This window comes from Sinocyclocheilus grahami, unplaced genomic scaffold, assembly GCF_001515645.1.
Source record: "Sinocyclocheilus grahami isolate Dianchi unplaced genomic scaffold, SAMN03320097.WGS_v1.1 scaffold1336.1, whole genome shotgun sequence".
Taxonomy (NCBI): domain Eukaryota; kingdom Metazoa; phylum Chordata; class Actinopteri; order Cypriniformes; family Cyprinidae; genus Sinocyclocheilus; species Sinocyclocheilus grahami.
In genome coordinates this window covers 137600-161837 of record NW_015506515.1, presented here as the reverse complement: position 1 = coordinate 161837, position 24238 = coordinate 137600, and the positions used below count along the sequence as shown (strand labels likewise).

Genomic DNA, 24238 nt, shown 5'->3' with positions numbered 1-24238 from the left:
AAACCAGTCTTAAGTCGCTGGGGTATTTGTAGCAATAGACAAAAATATATTGTATGGGTCAAAATTATAGATTTTTCTTTTATGACAAAAATCATTAGGATATTAAGTATTTCGTAAATTTCCTACTGTAAATATATTAAAGCTTAATTTTTGATTAGTAATATGTATTACTAAGAACTTCATTTGGACAACTTTAAAAGCGATTTTCTCAATATTTTGATTTTTTATATATATATATAAAAGTGTTATATATAATTACATTCACACAGTTCAGTTATTGGCAAGAGTGACAACCACATTCTGACTCCCTTAAATTTTGACAATGCAATTTCGAGAGGGACTTTGTTTAGCAAAACTGGAAAGTAGTTGTCTATGATGTGAGGTGATGTGATGTGATAGAGATGCACTGCTGTTCAAAATTTTGGAAATAATTGAATGCTTTTTTTCAGACAGGATGCATAAATTGATCAAAAAGAACAGAGATTTTCACATTGATACAAAAAAAATCTATTTCAAATAAATGCTGTTATTTTGAACTTTCTGTATATCAAAGAATCCTAAAAACATGCATCACAGTTTCCACAAAGGATTAAGCTGTACAACTGGTTTCAACATTGATAATAATAATAAATGTTTATTGAGCATCAAATCAGCATATTATAATTATTTCTGAAGTCATGTGACAATGAAGACTGGGGTAATGATGCTGAAAATTCAGCTTTGCTATCAGGAAAAAAAAAGACATTTTAAAATATAATATATCTCACTGTGTTTTCACTGTATTTTCAAATGATGATCAAAACTTTTGAATGATAGTGTATAAGCTGTCATCCATAGGTTTTAGATCCAGTCTTCTAATAGAGATGTGTTCTAAACTCATATTATTAAAAATAATCATTCAAAACGGTCAGTTATTGAAAACTGAAAATGCATGGACTCATATCTTGCATGGACTCATATTAAATACCATTGTGTCATATGTGATAAGACTTTACAGTGTTATGGATGCATCTTTGGTATTTACTTTAGTCTGTCACTATGGTTACAGGTGTTATTCGCGGCTTCTGGAATAAATGGGAATCGAAAAAAGAACTGACTTCAGTTATCCATCATACGCAGTATTTAAACGCTACTGTGAGCTGTTTTATGAACAGGACCATTTGAGACCCTGTTAGTAAAACATTGACTGTGTGAACGTAGCCCCTATGAACTGCCGTTATAAATACCTGTGAGTCTCTATTCGTTCTCGCTATTTCTCTCTCTCTCTCTCTCTCTCTCTCTTGTGCAGAAAAGCCTGTATTCTGGAGAAGTGCCACTTAATACTGGAGTGCTTATGTAAAACGGCAATAGCAGAGCGATTCCAGCCCACGGGTCTGCCATCACATGCAGTCACAGGAATCAAAACAGCGAGCACCTAACAAACTTCAAAACAGCAGATTTACACAGCTCCCTTCCAACAATACTGATTGCAGTCATAGGTCATTATAACCATAACCTCATTCTGCTGCACTAGATGCTGAACCTGAATGTAGAACTGCAGGGTTTTGGAAAATCCGTTTTATTTAAGGTACCTCATTACCAAGATAGAAATCATTATTCCAAAGTCCCAGCATGCTCGGCTGTACATTTGAATTACAGAGATATTCAATGCCCACGTCTGCCTATGTGACTTCCGGGCACCTTATGATTTAACTGTGTTACGTCTCGCGGTCTACGTTACCCGTTGACTTTAATGAGGGTTCTATAATGCATTCATAATGTGCACTGAGCTGGAGAAAATGCATGCCATAAAGTCTGGCTGATAAAGACCGAATAAACCATCTCTTATGCACAGTTGTCATGAACGGTGTTGCATTTTAATAGTAATTGAATACTAATAAAATAATACGTTTATTTATTAAGCATTTAATAGTGTTGATATAGTTTAGCATTCATGAGCTCGCTAACAGAAGAACACACAGTATTCTCTCTCAAACATACACTCATTTATCATCCATGTTGCTGACAGCAATTGAGCTGCTGCATGAAGGATGTTTTGGCTGCAGTTTTGCTGTTTTAAAAAATGGCACTTGAGAAAAATGACAGGCTTTTCTTCACACTGCATGTATAAATTGAAGAAAATAAATCAGTCGCTTCTGCTGTTTGTCTGTGGAGATTTAATCAAGGTGTTAAATGTTATTTTGTTTCACGGGAGCTGCAGTGTTCTTATAGCTCTAATAGTAGACCATAACGTTAGTAATGAAAACGTTGTGGGTTCAATTCCCAGAGAACACTGTGTAGATAAAAATGTATGTCAGCAAATGCAAAAATGTAGAAAGAAAGTAGGATGATGCCACAATTAGTACATGAAGGAGCTCTAAATTACTGTATTGGATTCAGTGGTTTTCTTAAAAAGGAAATTCATTTTAATTTTCGATGTAATGGAAAAAAATTAAGAACGTGATTATATGCATGATTATATCTTTCAGTCATGTTCATTTGTTCATCTCCCATGTACATATACAATACAAAAATTAATATTTAAATGTTGTTATTGATAATACATATTGAACTTGGTAAATTAAAATCCCATAAAGAATTTACCCTTTACAAAGAGTAGACATAATACAAAAATTATGTTTTTTTGAAACCCAAGCTCAGTGTAAAACCGTGCCTGTTGTGACGTTTCTGTAAAATTGTTACATAGCTCCTTGCACATTTTGTAATACTTGAGTGGAACTAAAAGTATGTTTAGTTTTATTCTAAAAAGATGGATGTGAATCTGACTACTTTTTATTATAGGTTTTTGTAAATATTGCAGTAATTTGGAAATAAAATGTCCTAAAGATTAATCTATCCTGTTACCAAAATAATGTACCAACTACCCTAAACCTAATCGGTGGTGTTAAAAGAAAATCTGAGATAAATACATATTTGCTGCAGCAACTGTGCCATTTTTGCTTGTTTCTATGAGTCTATTATCTCTTTTATATTGACTCATATTTCACAGATCGCATACTCGAGTGCTGTACCAGATGGGCTACAGAGCAAGTTTACTATGTCAGAAAGGCCATATGGAGACATCAAATTGTATTAGCACTACGGTAAAATGTTTGGTAGACAAAAAAGAAAGTCTTTAATAATCGACCCCATGATCAGAATGTGTCATAAAAGTTGTTGGTCTTTTACTGCCACCATTGCTGCTGGAATTTGCAGCGAATTGCACGTATAGGTAAGTTCTGCAAAAATGTAGGTACAGTCTATGTTGGGTTTTTCTTAACCAATGAATACAATTTTTTTTTTTGCAGAATACCAGAAATATCAAGAAAGTAAATTGTGTATGTTTTTTTTTCTCCTATTAAGTTAGTTTGTCTCTGTTTATGTATCCTAGGGGTAAAGCATAAAAAGTTGTTTAGTGTGTGTTTTAAAGCTGCATCGTTCATGTGGAGTTAAGAACAGGTTTGTTCAGTTGACAGATGGTGACCTAATATTGCTGCTTTCTATAAAATGATTGTATTAGCCTCATCCTGCTAATTTCAGGAGCTGAGAGAATGCAAATGAGGAGGTGCAGATGTTTACAGAAAACCTGCCTGGTCTGTACGGAGCATCGTTCCCTCTGCCAAAACTCCCCAGATGACACTGCAGACAAATAAACAACCGCAAATAAGTAGAAAAGAGGAATCACTTTTTGAGTAAGTAATGGACAGCCTGTGATTTACAGTCCGCTGAAAGCTTCCCGCACCAAGGTTTGTTTTATTTACACTGTTTTAGAGGACAGACATCCAAGCTCCATGCCCAGATAAAAGAGAAAATAAAATTAAAGTCAAATATAATGATAAGAACAAAAGAATGAAAGGAGTAAGGTAAACAATGTCTACTTTTGCTTGCACTTGGATGCATATGTACTGTCCTTGGCATTATTTTTTTATGTGTGTGTGTTTCTTGAACCTTAAAAGAAAGCCATTTGCATTGTGTTCATGCTTTGTCCTCCTTTTTTGCCTGACGCAACAGGGTAAGAGTAATTTCATTTAGCTATGCTTGGGTTTTCAGCATCGATCTGTTAGCCGAGTGAATCCGACTGGTCAAGCGTGTGGCGGAAGAGGAAGTTCTACCTGATGAGGAGGAAGAGGGACAAATCTGTGCTTTAGCTCCACTTCACATTCACTTATTGACGTTTGACTTTTTTAACATCCAATATGAGTTCACATAAAGCCTGCTATGGAGAATTGTAACATTTTCTGTATATTATTTATTCTAATTTTTTTCAGTAATTATTATTATTATTTATTACCAAGCCATCCATGTAGAGATTTCACTAACAGATCAGCACAAGTAGAAATGCAGAAGGGAATGTGAAGAGCTTATAGAAGCTCTTCACAGTGTGTGTGTGTGTGTGTATGTATGAGCGAGTTAGTCCACATTGTGAGTGACATTTCACTGATCAGATAACACAAGAGTGACAGTGAATTGAGCCTTCCTCAATAAAGTGACAGTTTAAAGGAGTGCTTCCTTTCTCACCATATCGCCCAATAAATTCTTCTCCATCACTTTTTCTATTGCTGTTTGCTGTCTCTGTGTGCCTATGTGAGTTTGGTGCAATACTGAGAGTAAGCGGATAAGAATGGCTGCTTCATGTTTTATTATTATTATTATTATCATTCTCAAGATATCGTAAGGTGTTTGTTTAGACTGATAGCAAAATCATGAACAAAATCGATCAAAAACATGCATCAAATTTAAATGCATTTAAATTCATATTTGTACTGCTGTTTTTAGCTCTTCTGCGGTTGACCAGTGAAAGTAGTCATATTTAATGCGATATGAAAATATGAAGTCAAAATTAACAAGAGTCATCAGGTAAAGTCTTCATGAGTCATCAACAAAGAAGCTTCCTGATGAGGGACCAGAAATGGTGATAAATATGCATAACAAGTGGGAGGAAATGGTTTGTTTTCGTGAGTAAATCCACTGTTAAAATGTTTGCAATCAGTCTAAAAGGAAAAGCATAGGACAGTTTTTTTTTGTTTTTTTTTAAGCATAGGAATTTTGATTGTTTCGTACAAATATAAAACATGGGTTGAATTAACTGAATAATTGTTTCACTTTTGCATGCTGTTTCAGGACAAAAATTTAATGACTGTCACTAATCACTCACAATAGTTCGACCAGCTAAATGTATTGAGATTAGGGCTGCACGATTAATCGAATGCGATTGTCATGCGCATTTTGTTAAAAAAGCCGGTTCTGTAATCAGCAGGAAATCATCATCACGTGCTTTCAGATGGAGTAGCATTTACTACACATAGCCATAGTTCACTGACAAGTTATGCAAAAAAATCGTAAGCTTGAACCTGATTCGCCCAATTCCTTCAGTGAATCAGGTGCAGTTCATAATCAGTGAATTCTCCTCATAATGTGATTCTTAATGTATTCCTAGTGTGTACACCGCTGCACATTTTATAGATTCTTTCAGTCATGGCACACAGGCCTCTGTTAGTTTGAATTACGTAGCAGGCATTGTCACCCATGTAATAATGAGCTGTGAAAGATCCCAAGAGCTGTGACCTGTGCGTAACATCATGTAACACTCATTTACCAACAGGAAGAGTTCAAAGATCAGCCGTCAGGAGGGAAGAACTCAATGTACTCGCATATCTTTCAATACTAATGAATGAATTACATTTAGCACAGGAAACGTCTAACAGGTGGGAGGCTACCAAAGGCCTTTGTCAAACGATACAGATCACAACATTTGTCTAAAATTAAAGATGATATAAAGTATTGAAATTGTCAGAGATGATATTTGAAATGCATTGTGTCATTCAAGTCATACACGTGTTAGCATGGCACACGATTTAGCAATTGGTTACTTTTATGGTGGCTTTGTGTTATAACACCACAGTCTTGACAACATTCATTCATCATTGGATAGCCTGCAGTCCATCCATATTTATCACTATTGCTCTGCATTGATTTTTGTATTCATTTAAAGTTAAGAAAACAACCACCTATGACATAGTGTTTAGTTCTATGAAGTAATTGTATTTTCCAATCTCAATGTAAGGCTCAATTGTTCTGCCAAAAGCACCCCAAACCGCATAAAACAGAATCCACATCACATTAAACAGATTCTGAATCAAGTTGTATAGGAGCGAAGATGAGTCGTTACAATAGTATAGCAGTAAAATCTGACTCAATATCATTTTACTGTGCTACAGATCTGTTGAGATTTTCAAACATTCACTCCGTTGTATTCCCTGAAGTATACAGCACTTATTTACATTCCCCAACACTTTTCAACTGCACACATAATCTGAGACACTCGAGACGCTCTCCTAAACAGCATGCTCTCTAGTTGAGAAAGTACTGAGCAAGAGGAGTCCCCAAAGTCTCTCCAAGCATTTTAGAATTATGTTTAATTTAAGGGGAAACATCCTTTATTTATTTCTCTCTCTCACTTTCTATATCTTTCTCTAGCTCTAACTGTCTCTCAAGTCTCGCTGCTCTAAAATCTTCTCCTCCAAAGGACTGATGAAGCCTGACTGTGACATCTGGGGAAATCAAACCACGGCATCCTATGGTAAAAGAACACACTTACACGCACACACAAATGTGCACACACACACGAAAGCACACTGCTTTCAATCCGTGATTCCTCTCAACCCAACCCTGAATGCTTGAGGAGTCATATTCTCCCAGGCTGATAGCATTCTCTGCGGGCTTCCAGGGAAACTAGATTACAGCATTAATGACAAAACTGTGAAATTGGTTTGACAAGAATCTGGTGGAGACATGCACACACAAAAGTGCGTGTATAAAAATATATACATAAACACATAAACGTCCAATAAAGAAAAAAAAAACTTAAACAACACAGGCTCGACATAGGAACAAGCCTCTACCTACATTTTTTCAAAACATGCATATACATTCAATTCATATGGCAGTAAAACACTTTTACTCCTTTTTACACTAATTATGATTACAGGGACAGATTATCGATTGAATCACATTGCAGATTATATTGCATCTTCCTTTGTATGGCTTTTCTGATGCAGTGAACTTGCTCGGTAACCCACCTGGTAAAGCATTAAACGTTTAGCACCACTCGCCATTGCATTTCCAAGCTGCAAGAATACATACAACAACCAATGTAATAAAAAAGAACAGATTTATATTTATCAGTTTCAGAAAAAAAACGAACATGCCTTTAGCAACCCGTCACTTTATATTTCACTTTAAAAGTGTGCCAAAATGTGCATAAAGTAACATGATATCATTCAACATCAACATCTTTCCAACCTGGAAAAGCAATCTTAAGAAGCACTTATTGTATCAGCCTCGTACTTTGAAAACACAACTTTGTTTTTGTTTCCAGGTTGTCAAAATATGAAAATCAACCAATCAGATTGGAGCTTGCTAGGTCAAGTGAAAGTGATTTCAGTTTTGTGTGCAGTTCACATCAGATGGCCTGTCTGAGGCGGAGTCTAATGACTGATCACAATGAGCTAGTAAAATGCTTTCGAACACATGGGAGAGAGGACGCAAAATGCTTCTCATGCCTTTTCTAGAGCTTGACTCTACAGATCATCATGCATTTCCATTGTGTGGAAAAGAGCAGAGTGATCCATCAACATTTCTGCTTTAGTGTTCCACAGGAGATGACAATTAGTAATACGTTTGGAACTACAAGAGGATGAGTATATAATTCATGTTTAGGTGAACTTTCACGCTTACAGTGATTTCTATAAATAAAATTTCCCATATCTACTCAAACTCCTAGCAGGTACAACAGCAAGCCTCACATGTACACACATTCATGACCTTTGTAAATGAAGGCCTGTATGATGGAAATGGTGTGGAATCTCTCATGGAAGTGCTTACACTATGCTTGACCTATCGACATTCGGCAAGTGAAATTTCCTCTCAGCGGAGCGTGACCTGATAGTCAGAGCACAAAGGCCGATGGTTTACGTCAGATTCCCACGAGGCCAATGAGAGAGAGAAAAAAAAACAACCAAAACTGTCTCTTTTAGCCTCTCCGTCTGTGATTCCATCCCTCCCTTCCTGTTGTTTTCAGATCTTTGTCAAAAATGTCAGCTGGGATGGGTCTTGCCGAGCAGAGCTGGTGTTTAATAAGCACCCTGATTCGCTCCCATCTGCTGGTGAATGTGATGATTCTGTTTGGGCTGTAGGGTACTGGACGTGCTATTGATTTTGCAGTATCAATTGATAACTGGTGAGGAAGTGTGAGGGGGAGAATGATGAAAACAAAGAAAGGATTAAAGATTTTCCCTCCACTGAAATGGTGCTGATGATCAGCCGGGGGATCTGTAGACCTCTTTCAGAACCAGCCCTCATTTACTCTGACCTGGAAACCAAAGGATGATGTAACTGACTATGTTATCACATAGTTACTAACATATCAGAAAGAAAGAATGTATAGCAAAAAAAATGGTTACTGATCCTACTGCTAGTTTTGAGAACATATTCAATTAATCTTTACTGCTATAATGAGATGCTTTTGATGCAAAAGCCAGAAGATATTTAAATGCAATTTAAATACACAGGGGAAAAATGTACTTTAGAGCAAGAGAAAAAAAAGAAAGACATATATATTAAAAAATAAATATGTATTTTCAAAATCAAGTAGAAAGATTGCATATTTTATTACGCTCTTATTATTTAATATAAGACCATACTTTATATAAAATGTTTTAATATAACAACTTTTTGGCTTCTTACAATTTAATTGTACCATAAACAAAAGCAAAATGAACTATAATATAAAAGTAGAATTTTCACTTATGATGATATAAGCTTATTTACTATAAATAAAGGCTACATCAAATAAATACATTTTCTAATCTATCTGTTATGGAAATTGAAAATACTGTTTTTATTTATTTATTTTATTTTTTATTTTTTTTGCCTTTAAACAAACTCATAAAAAAAAATTAGACCATGATAAAATGCACTTTAAATAAATGACACAGTCATTTAACTTTTTTAAGTGCATCATATAAAGAAAATTAATTGCAGTCAATTAAATGTTAATTTCAAGAAAACTACTCAGTTTGGACACTATGCGGTGTACAGTACACTGTGGCAACAGCACTGAAAAAGGAACAGCGGTGACTCCTACAAGACTAAAAGAGGTTGGTGTCAATAACATACATTCATTAATCATTTCATAATGTGGTAAATCTCAGTTTGAAAGACTTTTTTAAACTTCTTCAAGAAGTGGACAACAAGCATCAAAAAAAGGTACTGGCATGCACCTCATGCCTCCAGAGAACTGCTAACATTCTAAACGCCGATCCCACATTTAATATGACATTTCAGATTGGATTTATAGCATATCAGCAGAAATTCCCAAGACTACCTAGTCAGAGTGAAAGAACGACTTTCCGATATCTAGCCCTTTGGCTTTGCATCCATATTGATTTCTTGGAGCAGATTTTAAATCATGTTTCTGTAGTGAACACGGGCCTGATTGTACAGACCCTACAGTGAGATTATTCAAATTTATCAAGATGAATTATTGACTCAAGATTGAATCGTGGAACACTGGGGTCTGTCTGTGATTCTGACCGATTCTTATGCAAAGAACATTCTTCAAAATGCACATCAAGTTTTGTATGCATTACTGGCACACTACAAAAATGGAATTCCAATAATTTAGCCCCACCAATCACAGAACTAAATCTGATGTAAGAGTATGCTATGCTCATCAGATTCACACCAGTGTTTTGTGATGATATCCCTGTCTTTGTGTTCATGGTCTTAACAGATCAGCATACTTGACCAAATTTACATTTGCTTAGCAACATGCTGATATCATATCAAAGACTTTTTAAGGCAAGTCCACTCTGCAATAATATACTTCCTCATTGTTTACAGTCATGCAAGCAGAGCGCCTTTTCAGCTTTAATAGGGAAAGACCAAAATCTCCAACACAATTGGGCAGCAATGGTATCTTTGGTTCAATTCACACACAATGTGTAGTCTAGTTAACATGCATGCGCATGTGATTTCATGCTTTTAGTTTTATTTTAAATGGCCTTGAGCTTGAAAAATACTCTACATATAAATCTTTCCCAGGTCAGCCACACATGCAAACTCATGCATATGCGACATGAGCCTCTTCATAACCCAGGAACAGAACATTTTTACCCACCGATAGAGATCTTCAACTCAGCCAAGCTGAGAACGAAATCTTGTGAACTGAAATGGAATTACCATTTGCTTCATCGCCTGCAACTCTGCCTCTAAAAGCAATTCCAACGCAACTCCTGCTGTGGAGCCAGCCGGTCTAATACTTGCTGTATTCGCTGCCAAGAGTTTGCACTTGCCCCTATCTTAACTAATTCTTTATTTTTCTCATTTAAGAATGAATATTTGATTTGTTGTATTACCACTGGTCCTTCCAAAGTTACTCCTCAGTAAAACATAACAGATTAATCCAAGACAGTAACATGCAACAAATAAGACACGTGAACCCCTTGTGAAAAATAAACATGCTTAATTGTACTGAATGTGCACTAGTAGTGTGTTTCACATCTTAAAATAATATTTTAAAAACTGCATTGCAGATAATATAATGTTAATAAAATAAAAGGCCACTTAAGTGTATTTAAAAAGAGACATGTTTTACTTCAAAGTGCATTTTATCAGTATGTTAAAAAGAAACTTTTGTTGTGCGTCAAAGAAGTACATTTATTTTGACTAAAGCACTTTATTATATTGTAGTGTGCTATTCAATATTACATTTAAAGTTAGTTTATTAAATTAAATGTAATGTAGTAAATTGCAACTCCATCATGTGTTATTACAAACATATTTAAATACATCAGTTAAATATTTCAGTTCACCACGAATACTTGTCAGTACATTTAGCAGTACACTGTAACCATATTTCAAAGACAACATAAGTAATTATGAATTTACATATAAATATATACTTTTCAGAACAGTAAGTTGGTCAAAATGCACTTTTAATTCTGCAAACTGCATTTAAAACAATTGCAATTAAAATGTAATTAAGTGTCCCCAAAACATTACATTCAGTTCATATTTAAGATTTAAGTATATTTCCATATAGTACTAAGTATACTAAATTATATACAGTATATCTCACAAGGGACAAACTAACATGTTTTACAAGAACCAAACAATTCTCAAATTCTGTGCATCAGTAAATCTGCATTTACTCTTTTGCTCATGTTTGGTAATCCTCCAACAGAGCTGTAGAACCTTTAGTTATTTCAGAGCCAAGAAAACGAGCTTTAATATTCATCATATTCAAACATGTTCTGCTCTTCTAGTGGTTTTGTGCTGCCCATCCTCTTATTAATTTATTTTTGGTCACATCAAATGGTGCAGCTTAGCTCCTTTTTATACGACCGATTCTCCTGCAGTTCCATTGGCCGTTTCCACACCTGCAGTGATTCTCTGCCGTGAGACTGCTGCTGCAAATTGCAACTGCTCCAGTTTTATATCCCTGTGGCACATCTCAATCCTCAGGTCCATCGCTATACACATGGTACAAAACAAAACTAATCTGTTATAATCTAACATGTATTATTTACACTTACTGAGCAAAGTCTTGAAACTGACCTATTACTAAGCACTCAAAGATTAAGAAAACAAGGCTATCAATGCATTTTTTTGTCTCAAAAGGCTCCTAAAATTAAGTATTCAGATCTTTTTTCTTTATGCATTCATGAAGAATTGCTTGAGAATGTGGGGAAAGGTTAGACACAGTAAAGGTACACTTTAAAAATGGTAACCTAAAAATGGTAACATCTAACTGGTTGTATTCGAGTCAACGACATTATTTAATATGGCTGTATCTACCTAAATACATTACTCCATACCAACAAAACTAAATTTTATGGGTTTAATCAAGTAGAAATAGTTCTAACAATTGCAGGTTACCCCTTTTTACATTATAGATTATAGCATCCAACATGGTTTCATGAAAAGGTGGCCGGAGGAGTTAAAAACCAGTGTTGAGTGTCCAAGTCCAAGTCCAAAATCTATGTTTTCATGGTGCTGGTTTTGTCATGGAGGCTTTGTACTCGATCTTGACTCAGACTCTTTTTGTTTCGGTCTTGAGTTGGACTCAAGACTCTCAGAAAAATGGTACAAAAGCTGTCACTGGAGTTGTATTTTTTCAAAAGGTACACCGTTGTACCTTATTAACTCCTAAAGGGTGCATATAAGTACCTTAAAGGTACATATTAATACATAACATGTAGATATTAGTTCCTAAATTGTACATATTTTTACATTTTGTACCCAGTGATAGCTTTTGTACCTTTTTTGATTAAACCTACTCAGGTCTTGGCAAGGACCCTTGAACAAGTTGGTCTTAGCAATACAATACTGGTTAGTGTTTTGTTTGGTGGGACTGTATAAACAATTCTGATCTTTTTTTGTGGAACTCGATTTCAGAAAATTGCTTTGGGGTGTTGAAAAACGTCAACATGTTTGGCTGGCTTTCTATAATTAAGTTGGAGAAGCTTCCTAAAGAGAATCTCTGGATGCTATATCAGTTTCAGGGGTATTGAAGTGCTCATGTTGTGTTGGTTGAGGTAGCTGCTGGAAGTTTAAATGACTAAAATGAGGTCAGTGTAGACTAGGTGTGTAGAAGAACAGCCTAGAAATGTCAAAATGTGGCTGCAAACTGAATTGCAGAGCAGGTAATGTGTATCAGTGGTTACAGGATGCATATTATCAACAATACACAAAGAGCTTTGCTTTGCCCTGTATCAGGAAAAAAAAAGTATGGAAATCCCTCCAACACTGCTTGCCCAGGTTTGCTGACTGCCATGAGAGAATAATAACTGACAACTATGAAATGAGGGCTTGTTGAGCAGATTTTAAATGGGAGAAGCTGTTTGGTTGTGCCTTGAAGCTTGGCAAATCTTTGAGTGCGGCTATGATCACTGATCCAGAGAACGATCAGAGCAGAGGTTCGCTTGAATAACTGAAGAGAGTAAAATGGATTTACGTGGGTTGATGGTAGCAATTAAAACTAGTCCATGTTGTACAGGATGTTTTTGTTCAGTAAGTGGTCTAGAGGAGAGTAAAAACGAGCGGAAACAAGAGGCAACACCATGGCCGAGGCTTCAAGGTCCAGCTTATATAAGGATGGAAGTACAGACACAAGGGGTACAAAGATAGGAAAGGTTAATATAATTGAAGCCACTGCTTCTTGCAGAGGCACTATAACATTAAGCTCTACCCAGGGACAAACCTGTAGGTGGGCAAATAGAAATAGTATGAGGACACAATGGGGATCGAGGGAAGGGATTGTAATAGTCACAATATAACTGAGAGATCAAGACTTCGGTGGCTATGAGCGTTGAGCATCATACAGGGGATGAAAGACAAATCCAAACTCGCTGGAAAAATGTGACCTGAAGCGAAATTTCTGCAAAATAATGCAACGTTGCTTCCGGTGTTGGGGGTAGTTGCATAATCAGACTACATTTTTCAAGTAGCTAGCATTACTTGTACATTTACAACAAAATGTCTTAGTTATGTTTTCAAATAAGTAAAGCGAGTTACTTTGTTTTCCCATTTATTCACTGACACCTCTCCTGTGTTGAGTGAAATTTAGAGTGAGGTGCCGAAATCTTTGGGTGTTTTGTTATTAAAAACAAATAAGCAAGCCCATCCTAGGTGACAAAAATTAAAGCAAAAGTAATGCAATGCTTGTGGCATTACTTTCCATCAAAAGTAACGTAATTAGTTACTTATATTGTATTGTAACACAATATTGTAATGCTTTATAGTATTTACTTTTAAACTAACTGGTGAAGCTAGTCCAGCCAGACCTCGACTCGGCCTGACCAATGTTTGATTGATATATTCAGGTTGAATCTTTCAATCCACTTACACTTTTTCATCACCTTGAACTCTTGAACTCATGAACTCATTTTCTCGTAGTAGGCTCATAGCACCCAAGGAAAAGTCAGGGAAAATGACACAAGAGACACATAACCAAATGAGAGCTGACAGTTAAGATTGTTTATGTGAAAGGGTTGTATCTCAAGAATTAGGAAGAAGAGAGTGTTAAGTTACCTTGAGAGTTTTGTGGAAACACATGGAGACCAGGACAACTAGATGAGCCCCAGATACAGATCCCCTTGTAAATACCTTGTCTCAGATGACCACCGGGACAAAACCACAGGAACCAGATGAGTCCTCTACACAATGTGACTTTGCTGCAGCCTGAAATTGAACTGCTGGTTTTGTCTGGTCAGAGGAGAACTGGCCCCCCGACTGAGTCTGGTTTCTCCCAAGGTTTTTTCTCCATTCTGTCACCGATGGAGTTTTGGTTCCTTGCCACTGTCGCCTCTGGCTTGCTTAGTTGGGGACACTTTATTTCCAGTGATATCGTTGACTTGATTGCAAAGATACTATTTAAACTGAACTGAGCTGGATGATGACATCACTGAATTCAATGATGAACTGTCTTTAACTGAAAAATGAGTGTTTACTATTGTCACTTTGCATTATTGACACACTATTTTCCTAATTAATGCTGTTCAGTTGCTTTGACACAATCTGTATTGTTAAAAGCGCTATATAAATAAAGGGGACTTGACTTGACTTGACTATATTAGGTGGCCTTAACAACTATGTACTTACATTTAAATTAATCATTTGGTACAATGCACTTATTGTGTACATACATGTTTTTACATTGTACTTATATTTTAAAAAATACCTGCATGTAATTACATCTGTAATTAATTTCTGTAATTACATTTATAATTACACTGTTGACCCATCCCTTACACCAATATGAACAGTATGAACACAATAAGTACATTGTACTTATTTTTTGATGCAAGTACATAGTAGTTAAGGCCACTTAATATAAAGTGGGACCAGTGCATCTAAAAAGTTCTGTGTGAGGGTAAAAATGGTTAAATAATGACAAGTGAGAATAAAAATGTCACACCGAGAGCTTTAACTAAAGTGACCTGGACTACCATCACTCTGCTGTGTTGCAGTTTGCAGGAAAAAGGATGTGGGTTGTGATATGGAAGCCCACTGGACAGAGACCATAACACTAATTATTTGTTATTACTGAAGAAACTCCAAACTCCTGGTAGTGCAAGCGACAAGTACTCCATAGCCAGGCTCCCCTCGTGTTGCTATTGGCAAACAAGAAAGTCACAAAAAAGAAAACGTTGGTTCCGTGAAGGATCTTTTTCAGCAAGTAAAAATGTTTGCAGACTTGTGGGTAGGAGTAATGTGGGAATGGCCTGTTCTTACTCATCAGGTATGTTCACATTCACAATTTATTTATTTTAACGACAGATACAGACTCAGTATTACTGAAGCTAAGCGAACAAAAACAGAAACAGGCACTTGCAAAGGTCTTCGAAGTGTGTCAATCGACAGTGAAATAACAACACACTAGGAACAACCTTGAAACATGAGATATGAACTTTAAGCTCTGTGCTCAGCATATAAACAAATATAGATGCCTGTGATATGCTCTCCTTTGTCTCTCAAGGTCACGTATGTCCTTGATGAAGTAGGCCTGCACCGGAGGTCATGGAATCAGCACTGGAGCAAACGAATGGTCAGCACTACTGAAGGACAGCATACAGCCTCACTAATGGGAAACACTTGCCACTTCCAGTGGGTTTGAATTTAGGTTTGATTAATTCAATGTGCTTGTCCTAATTTGAAGTGGAAATCCCATCAAATGAAATCATAATCTCCCCGAAATAGCAATTTATGGATCAAACAATGGTGTGAGTTTGGGGAAAATGACATATTGTGTTTTTTACAGTTCTGTTTGGTCCTGTAGAGGCATTATCCTTAAGAACACTGGCAATGACAGAACAAATTATAATTTAATTTAAATAAATATATAAATAAAAATTCTTGCTTAATTCTGGATAAAGATGCATTTGTGTTTTAAGGTCTTTTTGTTAAAAAGTCTATCTTTTGAATTGAAAATGGAAATGGATTTACATATTCTATAAGTATAATTAGGCCTACTTATATATAAGATGTTCTGCATGCAGCAAATGTATGAGCACTTTTAGACCTTTTAGCTCTTTTGTCCCTGTTGCTCTTGCACTCCTAACACAGTAGGAAGAAAGACTTTTCATGATAGTCTTGCTGTGCTCATTAAGAGCATGCCCTGGTGAATTGTATTGTTTTTGACCAGACAGCTCTTTGTTTTGACTTTGTTTATGTAGTGTTACGACCCGATCAGCTCTAGTTGTTATTGTATCTCTCTGTGGCACATCATTGTTAATATTTGTTGAGTTAATTGTTAAAGGCAGTGCAGCTCTCTTTGTCTCTGCTGCTTTTATTCTCTCAGATGCACCTCAATTAAGTATGTATGTAGTCCAATAAATAGATACAAAAGAAAGCAGTTATCAAAAATACTGAAGCTAAAAATGACAAAAGATGACTAAATAGCTATTTAGCTATTGGTTAGTGTTATTCAAATGCCTGCAAGTTTTTGTGGTTTCTCTTCAGGTGCAGCAAGTTTTTACATTTTGATAAAAAACTTTTTCTTTGGACTTTATTGCACTAAAATGTTGTGTTGTGCGCAATGAAAGTAGGAACATATACTGTTAAGAATGTACAAGGTGTAAATATTTAAATGTTTAACATTTATTAAATGTGATCAAATATTATCTGAAACATCATTTATAGACTTACTGATTTCAATCGTATTCTTAAAATTAACACAACATAAATTTGTAAAGTTTCCTCTTGATGCTAGAAGCTTATTTGTGATCGCAAAGGCAAAGATGCAATGTTTACAAATGAAAGAAACTAACATGAGTCCTAACTTCATTGAATAAAATCATACAAAATGCATGCTACCCTAAAAATAATCAAAATTAACTGTTTTTATTAATGTCAAAAATATTGTTGAACATCACGGAATGCACCTAAATGCATTGATGTATACCAACAAAACTCGTGTTTATGCATTAAATCATGTAGTAATAGCTCTGTAAGATAACAATTACAAGTTACCACTTTTTACAAAGAAATTATTGTTTATATATTGTAATTATTGTTTATATTATTAGATATTTTACTAAAATGCAATACATCTAAATGTATCAAATGCTTTGAAATGTAAACAGTGTTTGTAAGCAATAAATATCAAACATGTATCCAGACGTGGAGAGAACTGTGTGTGAGAGTGAGAGAAGGGCAGCTGAAGTCACAGAGGACGGTGGGACAGTGGCTGAGAGCCAGATGTTGCCACAGACAGCTGCTTCCTAATGCAGAGATGGAGAATGTGATGACACATGCAAAAGGCAGTAGCGCTCGTTCCGTTTTCCCATCTCCCCATCATCCCATTCAACATCATGTATTTTCGCTGCGCAAGAAGAGAAATCCTCAGTTGTCCTACACAGATGCAATATTATTCACAAACCTGTGCCACTTACACACCCACAAGAATATATCCCACTGGAACGAAGAGAAATGCAATCTTCCGCACTATTTTTATGCACACACACAACATCCAAGCGCTCAGCAGTGACTATCAGTGTATAATGAGAAACAAAGCCACCATGAACAATAACAGCAATAATAAGCATACCATATCCATGCATCTCTGCCAATTAACATTGTTGCTACTATTTTTAACAATCCCATGGCAAATAAATGTCTAGTTAAATGAAAAAAATGGAAGATGTGATACGATTTTAAAGAAAGCATATTCTTTGCCATATTGAAAAACATGCAATCATTTTGCAGTTATGTGTTCGCAACAACAACGAAGTCAATAGGGTAAATACACACAGGCTGCTTTCTTACACAATCATGTGCGAAATGCATTCTAACAATTAAAGCGCAAAAGCTGTGAATGTTTGTTTGCAGGCTTCAAATAATTCCCTTGTGGCACGGAGCGTACTTACACATTCTGCTAATTGCAAACCATGCACAGTATAATGATAAACTACATTTGGAAAATCTCTCCATTATGTTACATTAGTTCCACAGTTTAAGGCAGCATCTGAGGAAATCAGTTATGAAAACAGGACTTGAAGGCTAAATGTAGCTGGGGTGTGTGATTGTGTGATGTGTTTTCGGTTTGTGCCGGTGTCCTGGAGTGAGAAAAAAAAAAACAGCTTATTACATCACATAATTAAAGGAAGCCCTGGGCTATGCAACGGGGATCCCTGAGGTGCATTTGACATTATTTGATTGTATTGATTGAGACTGGAAAAGGAGCACATCAAGACAGGCCTCACCCCAGAGAGCAACAGCCTTTGATACTAGTCTGCTGACGTTTTTTGGACATTTCCTCTCCCAGGGAAATTTCCTCTTTCATTGTTGACCGTAATAAGACTGAAGCGAGCATGTTCGCTCCTGTTAAAACTACAACTCTATTAAGAAAGCGCATGTGACTCTGGGAGGTGATGCTGAGCTTGGATGGCCTTCCTCAAAGCATTCATTAAATGGTTGCTAATAGCAACATGCAAGAGAACATCTATGCAGTCAAAGCCTACTCTAAATCATGTCTAACTTTTTCTATGATGTTTAAAATATGATTCATAGCAAACGCCAATGGTACAATCCAAAACTGAAATACACAGGTGCCTAATACACACTCGGTATCCTACTGTGTATATATTAAACCCTCAGTGTTATCTGCACTGAAAAAAAAGGTAACCTAAAATGGTAACATATGTTACCATTTTTACCATTATTAACTGGTTTTATTCAAGTCAAAAATATTACTTAAAAACACTGATACGTGATTTTATTTATACACAACCCATATGAGTTAAATCAGGTAAAAGTTGCTTTAAAATGTTATTGTATTGGATATTATTGTAACCTGAACACTAGAATAGAATAGAATAGAATTATTATGACCTTAGGCAATAACAGAACAAAATATGCCACTGCAATACCTCCCAGCCAGACTTTTCTCCTCATGAAATATTCAGAAACAATATGGAACAAGAGAATATGCAACAGCATATTGTCTTATGCATAAGATGCAATATGCAACAGTGTATTGTATAGTGTTTGGAAGGGGTTTTGCATCTGTCACAACCTGTACGCAACTTGTGCATGTGTGATTGGGGCTGAGAAAGTTCTGTGTTTGGAAAAGTAGCGTTCCCTACAAATCCGCACCGGCTTTTAACTCTTTTGAAGAGGGGAGTCAAGGTAAGGTAGCATCTTTCATTTAACATTCAAGCTTTGGGTGATATAAAATAATGCACAGATAGCGGCAACCCTAAAACAACAGCAGGAGCTACACGGCGTACCAAAGGCGTCCTGTTAAATGTGTTTTAAAAAAAAAAGAGGCTCTTACCGAATCTTAACACATGTGGCATCCCGTGAGAATATCCCACACACAGTAACAGCAGCAACAGCCCAAGCCATCTCTGATGAGTTACCAGAGGAGAGCACATCTTCATGATGCCTGCGATGCACTGCATGTCATTCCCCTGGATGGATCGTTAGATTCCCACTTATTTCTGCTTTGGAGGTGTTTTTGTCAGCGATGTGATCACGGCATGGTCACTGAGACAGAAGAGGACACTCCGTATCAGCGGTGCTCCGCATGTCCGTCTCACTGCGCAAAGGAGCAACCTTCCAACCGGGCGTCCATGTTAGAGAAGGGAAATCCAGGAGAAATCCATGTACGGGTGGCCTGGAAGAGCAGAGCAACACGGGGATGAGTGATGAGAGCTAGTGTAGCGGATCGCTTGACGCGCAGGAGGCAGAAGCGGCAGCGACGAGCGCAGGCTGCTCATGTAATGCTGTCTACTGCACTGCTGCACTCACACTGACGTCGCGCCGAGAGCAACGCGAGCGCAACACTGACCACTCACAACATCCATTTCCTACTTTAACATGCTTCACGTCTCAAAGCGAATGCCGTGCATGGATGTAACATCTCTGTTCATAGATATCACGTTCAGAAGATGCTTCAGGCGCAGCCGTTTGTCCGTAAGCTCTCTGCTGTGCAGCCTACGCTGTCTCGTGTATTTCATAAAAAAAGATTGTTTTTTTTTCACATGGTTTAAGAATCTAACAAATGACTGCAGTTGCATTAGATGAAAAGCAACCACAAAACCCTGCAACGCACATGCTTTCGTATAAATGTTGAAATTGCACTTGTATTTATTCGTCTTGTGGAAAAAATAGAAAAAGATACTTTTTTTTTTTGGGGGGGGGGGGGTCATTACTGCATATAGATTCTGCTACAATAAAACTATGGTGACTTGGTATTCACTGTCAAAAAAATGGAGATCTCATGTAAATGATCATGATTTATTATTTGTATCATGCTATTGTTCATGCATGTCACAATACATAATTAACAACCGAAGCCTAATCGTTTTCTATGTTAAATATATGTGATGACATGACAGAAAGTATCAGTTATTGCCCCCTCGTGTGTGTGTGTGTGTGTGTGTGTGTGTGTGTGTATGACAGAGAGAGAGTGTGTGAGGGGCGGTGCATTTTAAACTAGGATCGTGCAGTCGAACCTGGGGTCTTTATTAACTTACAAGTCATCATAACCCTCTTTGTAATTAAGGTGGACAAAAAAAACAAACAAGGTATCATAACACCACAACCACATCTTTTTAATTATTATTATTTTTTGCAAAGGACATTAATAGTTCAATGTAATTGTTACCTCAGTTATTATTTAACCTTTAAAAAAAGCACATGCATTATTCTGATCAGTTGAACTGTTCCGTCCCAGCTGTGAAATTTAAGCTAAACTTTAGTCAACGTCTAAACTCGATATTAATTTAAAAGCAACGTAAGAGCCGCTAAAAGTGTGGTGACGGTGAAGATAAATGTCCTTACCTCGGTTGTTGAGAGCAGCTCAGGCTGATGGAGTGTGAGTACAGTGGGAGCAGTAGTTCATGTGTTCAGATGGAGGAGCAGCTCGGCTCTGTGGAGGAGACACGCCTCCTGTCGGACGAACACAACTCCCCGCTTAAAGACACACAGCTTGCGCTTCGCTATAATTCAAAATAAATATATTGAATCGATATATTCTGGGAGTATATCATTTAAAGCATTATAAAGCAAGGTAACGACTAACGCGGTAACGCTGGATTTAACGTATGCTTTCAGCTGCCATTTCACATTAATCGCGTGCTGTAAGTGATAGGAGACGGCAAAAGAAAAAAATCGTATTCATTTTCAACCATGTGTTGGAACTGCTGTGATGCTATATTCAGCTTATTACCAACACTGTAGGATGGAATTTTGGTGACTGTATATTTTACAATTCTGAAATACTGAATTGAGGTATGAAAATAAAGTTAGAGAGTTATTATAATATGTATATATATATATATAAGAACGAGCCGTTTTAGGGGGGCGTGGCAGAGTCTTAACTTTGATAAAGAATATCTCTTTGGTTTTGAGACTTTGGTCTTCAGGGATCTTATCTATGCACAATCAGCTTGTAACACTCCAAAGAGAAAGGAAAACTTGAAATCGCATCATATGACCCCTTTAAGTAGTTACCAGGCTTTTATTTTTATTTTTTCCATTAAAATACTAACATATATAACAGTATGCATTTGCCTCCAATGCTACACAAAGCTATTGAATCATTATTTCCCATGAAGGTATGAATATATATATATATATATATATATATATAATATATAACATAACGATTATGAAATGTAAATCATGAAACTGTAAATATATTTTAAATTGTTTAAAATTTCAACATAAACATCTGTGGCAACTTGCAAAATCATGTAATTATATAATGACTGACTCATCTTAAGGAATTCCAGTGTGGTTTTATTGTGTTGCCTTGTTCACATCTTCCATCAGTTTGTTGTCTGGCATTAATATTGTTTACTTGCACCACATATATGATCGGTCCATATCCAAAAAACAAAAGAAAACCAACATTCTTTGTCATCTTTGACTAAGACAAGACACAAAGCATGTTGTCCCTGACTCTAAGTCTTGAATGAGAGTTTGACCAGACTGGTCTCGTAGAGTGTGTGATCAGAGCTATGGCCCAAATAATGAGATGGCTCCTTCTTGTGAACTGCATTTGAAATAGCCATGACAGCTCTGGGGGTCTTCTAAAGGACACACTCGCTATAGTCTCAGCTTTCCTTCTCTTATGTGTGTGCGGCTGTGTTATGAGGCTCTGACTTCGTGTGGAGGAGAGAGAGAGAGAAAGAAAGAAAGAAAGAAAGAAAGAAAGAAAGTGATAGAAGCAAGGCATCTCATTGCTTTTCCCCTCTCTCTTTAATTACAACCAGTCTACCATATCGGAGAGGAAATTAATTATTCACCTAATCTGCCACAGGAAGAAATACACGTCAAATGAAACACACCACCAGTGCAACAAACAATAAGACACATAGAACACAAAGCCATACATAAGCAACCAAAACACTGCAATAATTGTACACTTATGTATAGAGAGAGAGATAGAGAGATAGATACATAATGTATGTGTATGTACTGTGTGCGTGTTACTGTGCTGGTTTGGTTGGTAGAAACATGTTGATGGGGGTTGATACAACTTTCATCGTTCAAAACTGTGAGCGGGAGGTTAGGCGTTAAAATTAAGGCAGCACTGAATACAAATTGTCAAATTTCTTTACAACACTGTGATATGTGAGCATGAGTTAATTTTGAATAGCATCCAATATGCATCTTAAAAATTTTTTTTCTAAATTAATATAACATATATTGTATTTATTGTGTGTGAAATCTGTAAACAAATGACATTATTACTCACTTCTTTTTCATTATGACAATTTAGTATAAAAAAAAATTTTTTTTTTCAAAACTTTGAGCTCTAGGTTGCTTGTTAGAACTGAGTTGTTAAACCAGTGAGTGAGTGGGTTGAATTTGAACAGCACTGAATATTCTTTTAAGAAGAAGATGTTACATGGTCAAAAAACTCTAGTGCTTCAATCTTACATTTTGAAAACGAATGATTATTGCAGGAAATGAATCAACATCATTAAGAAATATAATTGGAGATTCATTCATTCATTCTCTTTTTTTTTTTTTTTTTTAAATAGTGGAATAATATATTAAACTTTATTAAAGTATTAAGTCCACATCTGTATAAATAAATAAGTAATGTGTGGCTCTCTCTCACACACATATATAATCTGTCTGAATGAAAAAGGATTCTCTAAAGTAAATAGAAAACAGCATGATGTTTCAAAAATATTTGGTTAAAAAATACACAAAGTTGCAGAAGAAATGTTGTGAATTTTAGAAAAATGGAAATTGAAAATGTTGTTTCATTTAGTTGTCATTTTTAGACTTTAAATCTTAAAATTTGACTATGCATCATAAACATATTTTGGCATTTTTACAACTTTTATAATGCAATAAAAAAGTAAAACAAACATGTTGGAGAAATAGCCATATGGGCAAGCCCTCTGACATATTGTGCCGTTGCGCTTCAGGTGACCTGAGTTTGAGTCCTGTTCCAATTTTTCTTTCTCCTCTTACATGATTTCCTACTGGCCTATCTAGGCCAAGGATCCCAAAAATACAACTTAAAAAAGTAAAATAAACTATTTCTATAATTTTGTTTGAAAAGTATTTGTAAACAAATGACACTACACCTCAGTTGTGGTTGTGGTTTCACAGAAAATATAACTTCTTTTAGTGTATTATTTCCATTATTCACAATTATTCAAAAAGTGTGAAAATATTACTTAATTGTGTGTATTTGTATAATGGTAGTCATAACAAGGAAAAGAAGGTAGCCATTTTGAAAAAAATCCAACCTGTCATTTACATCACCACAATTTCCACTATAAAATGAATGAAAATGTTATGTTTGATGCAAAGTTTTGACACAATTCAGAAAAAAAGACAGGTTTTAGAAACAGTAAAAATTTGTTTTGAGAGTTGATTTTCTAAAAATCCACATGTCTATCTCTTTATCTACCCATTGTGTCAGACAGTAGAGGCAGAGAAGTAAGAATAGGAGCAAAGGGACTTTGATTGAGTGTCCACTGTGAAAACCTTGACAGGTGAGTGGCTGTTTTCCGTGAATGCTTGGTGGACAGCTGAGGAGTGGACAGCACCACTTTTCATTCACACCTTGAGAGGACAAAAGAAACAAGCATCAGATTTGAAGTGGAAAGCAAGCTTACCTGCTGCTTCTCTCTGAGGCTCGCTTGTTGCCAAGAGCCAGTGACTGGAACTGCCCAGGCCAGAATGACACTGATAGGTGTGAAGATGTGTTTCTGCCAATGAT

At 36.2% G+C, this 24238-nt stretch overlaps 1 protein-coding gene across 1 annotated transcript in view; it reads right to left on the bottom strand.

Annotated features, from left to right (window-relative positions):
* The window catches only part of LOC107569343 (glutamate receptor ionotropic, kainate 2-like), a gene marked incomplete at its 3' end in the record, with an annotated part of 118514 nt that extends 97641 nt beyond the window's left edge, over positions 1-20873 (bottom strand). The window contains exons 1-2 of the mRNA XM_016255418.1: positions 20830-20873; positions 19319-19660 (exon numbers count right to left, since the gene is read on the bottom strand). Coding sequence (XP_016110904.1) covers positions 19319-19445 — 127 coding nt within the window. The remainder of the gene's footprint in view (positions 1-19318; positions 19661-20829) is intronic.
* Between the last annotated feature and the right edge of the window lie 3365 nt (positions 20874-24238).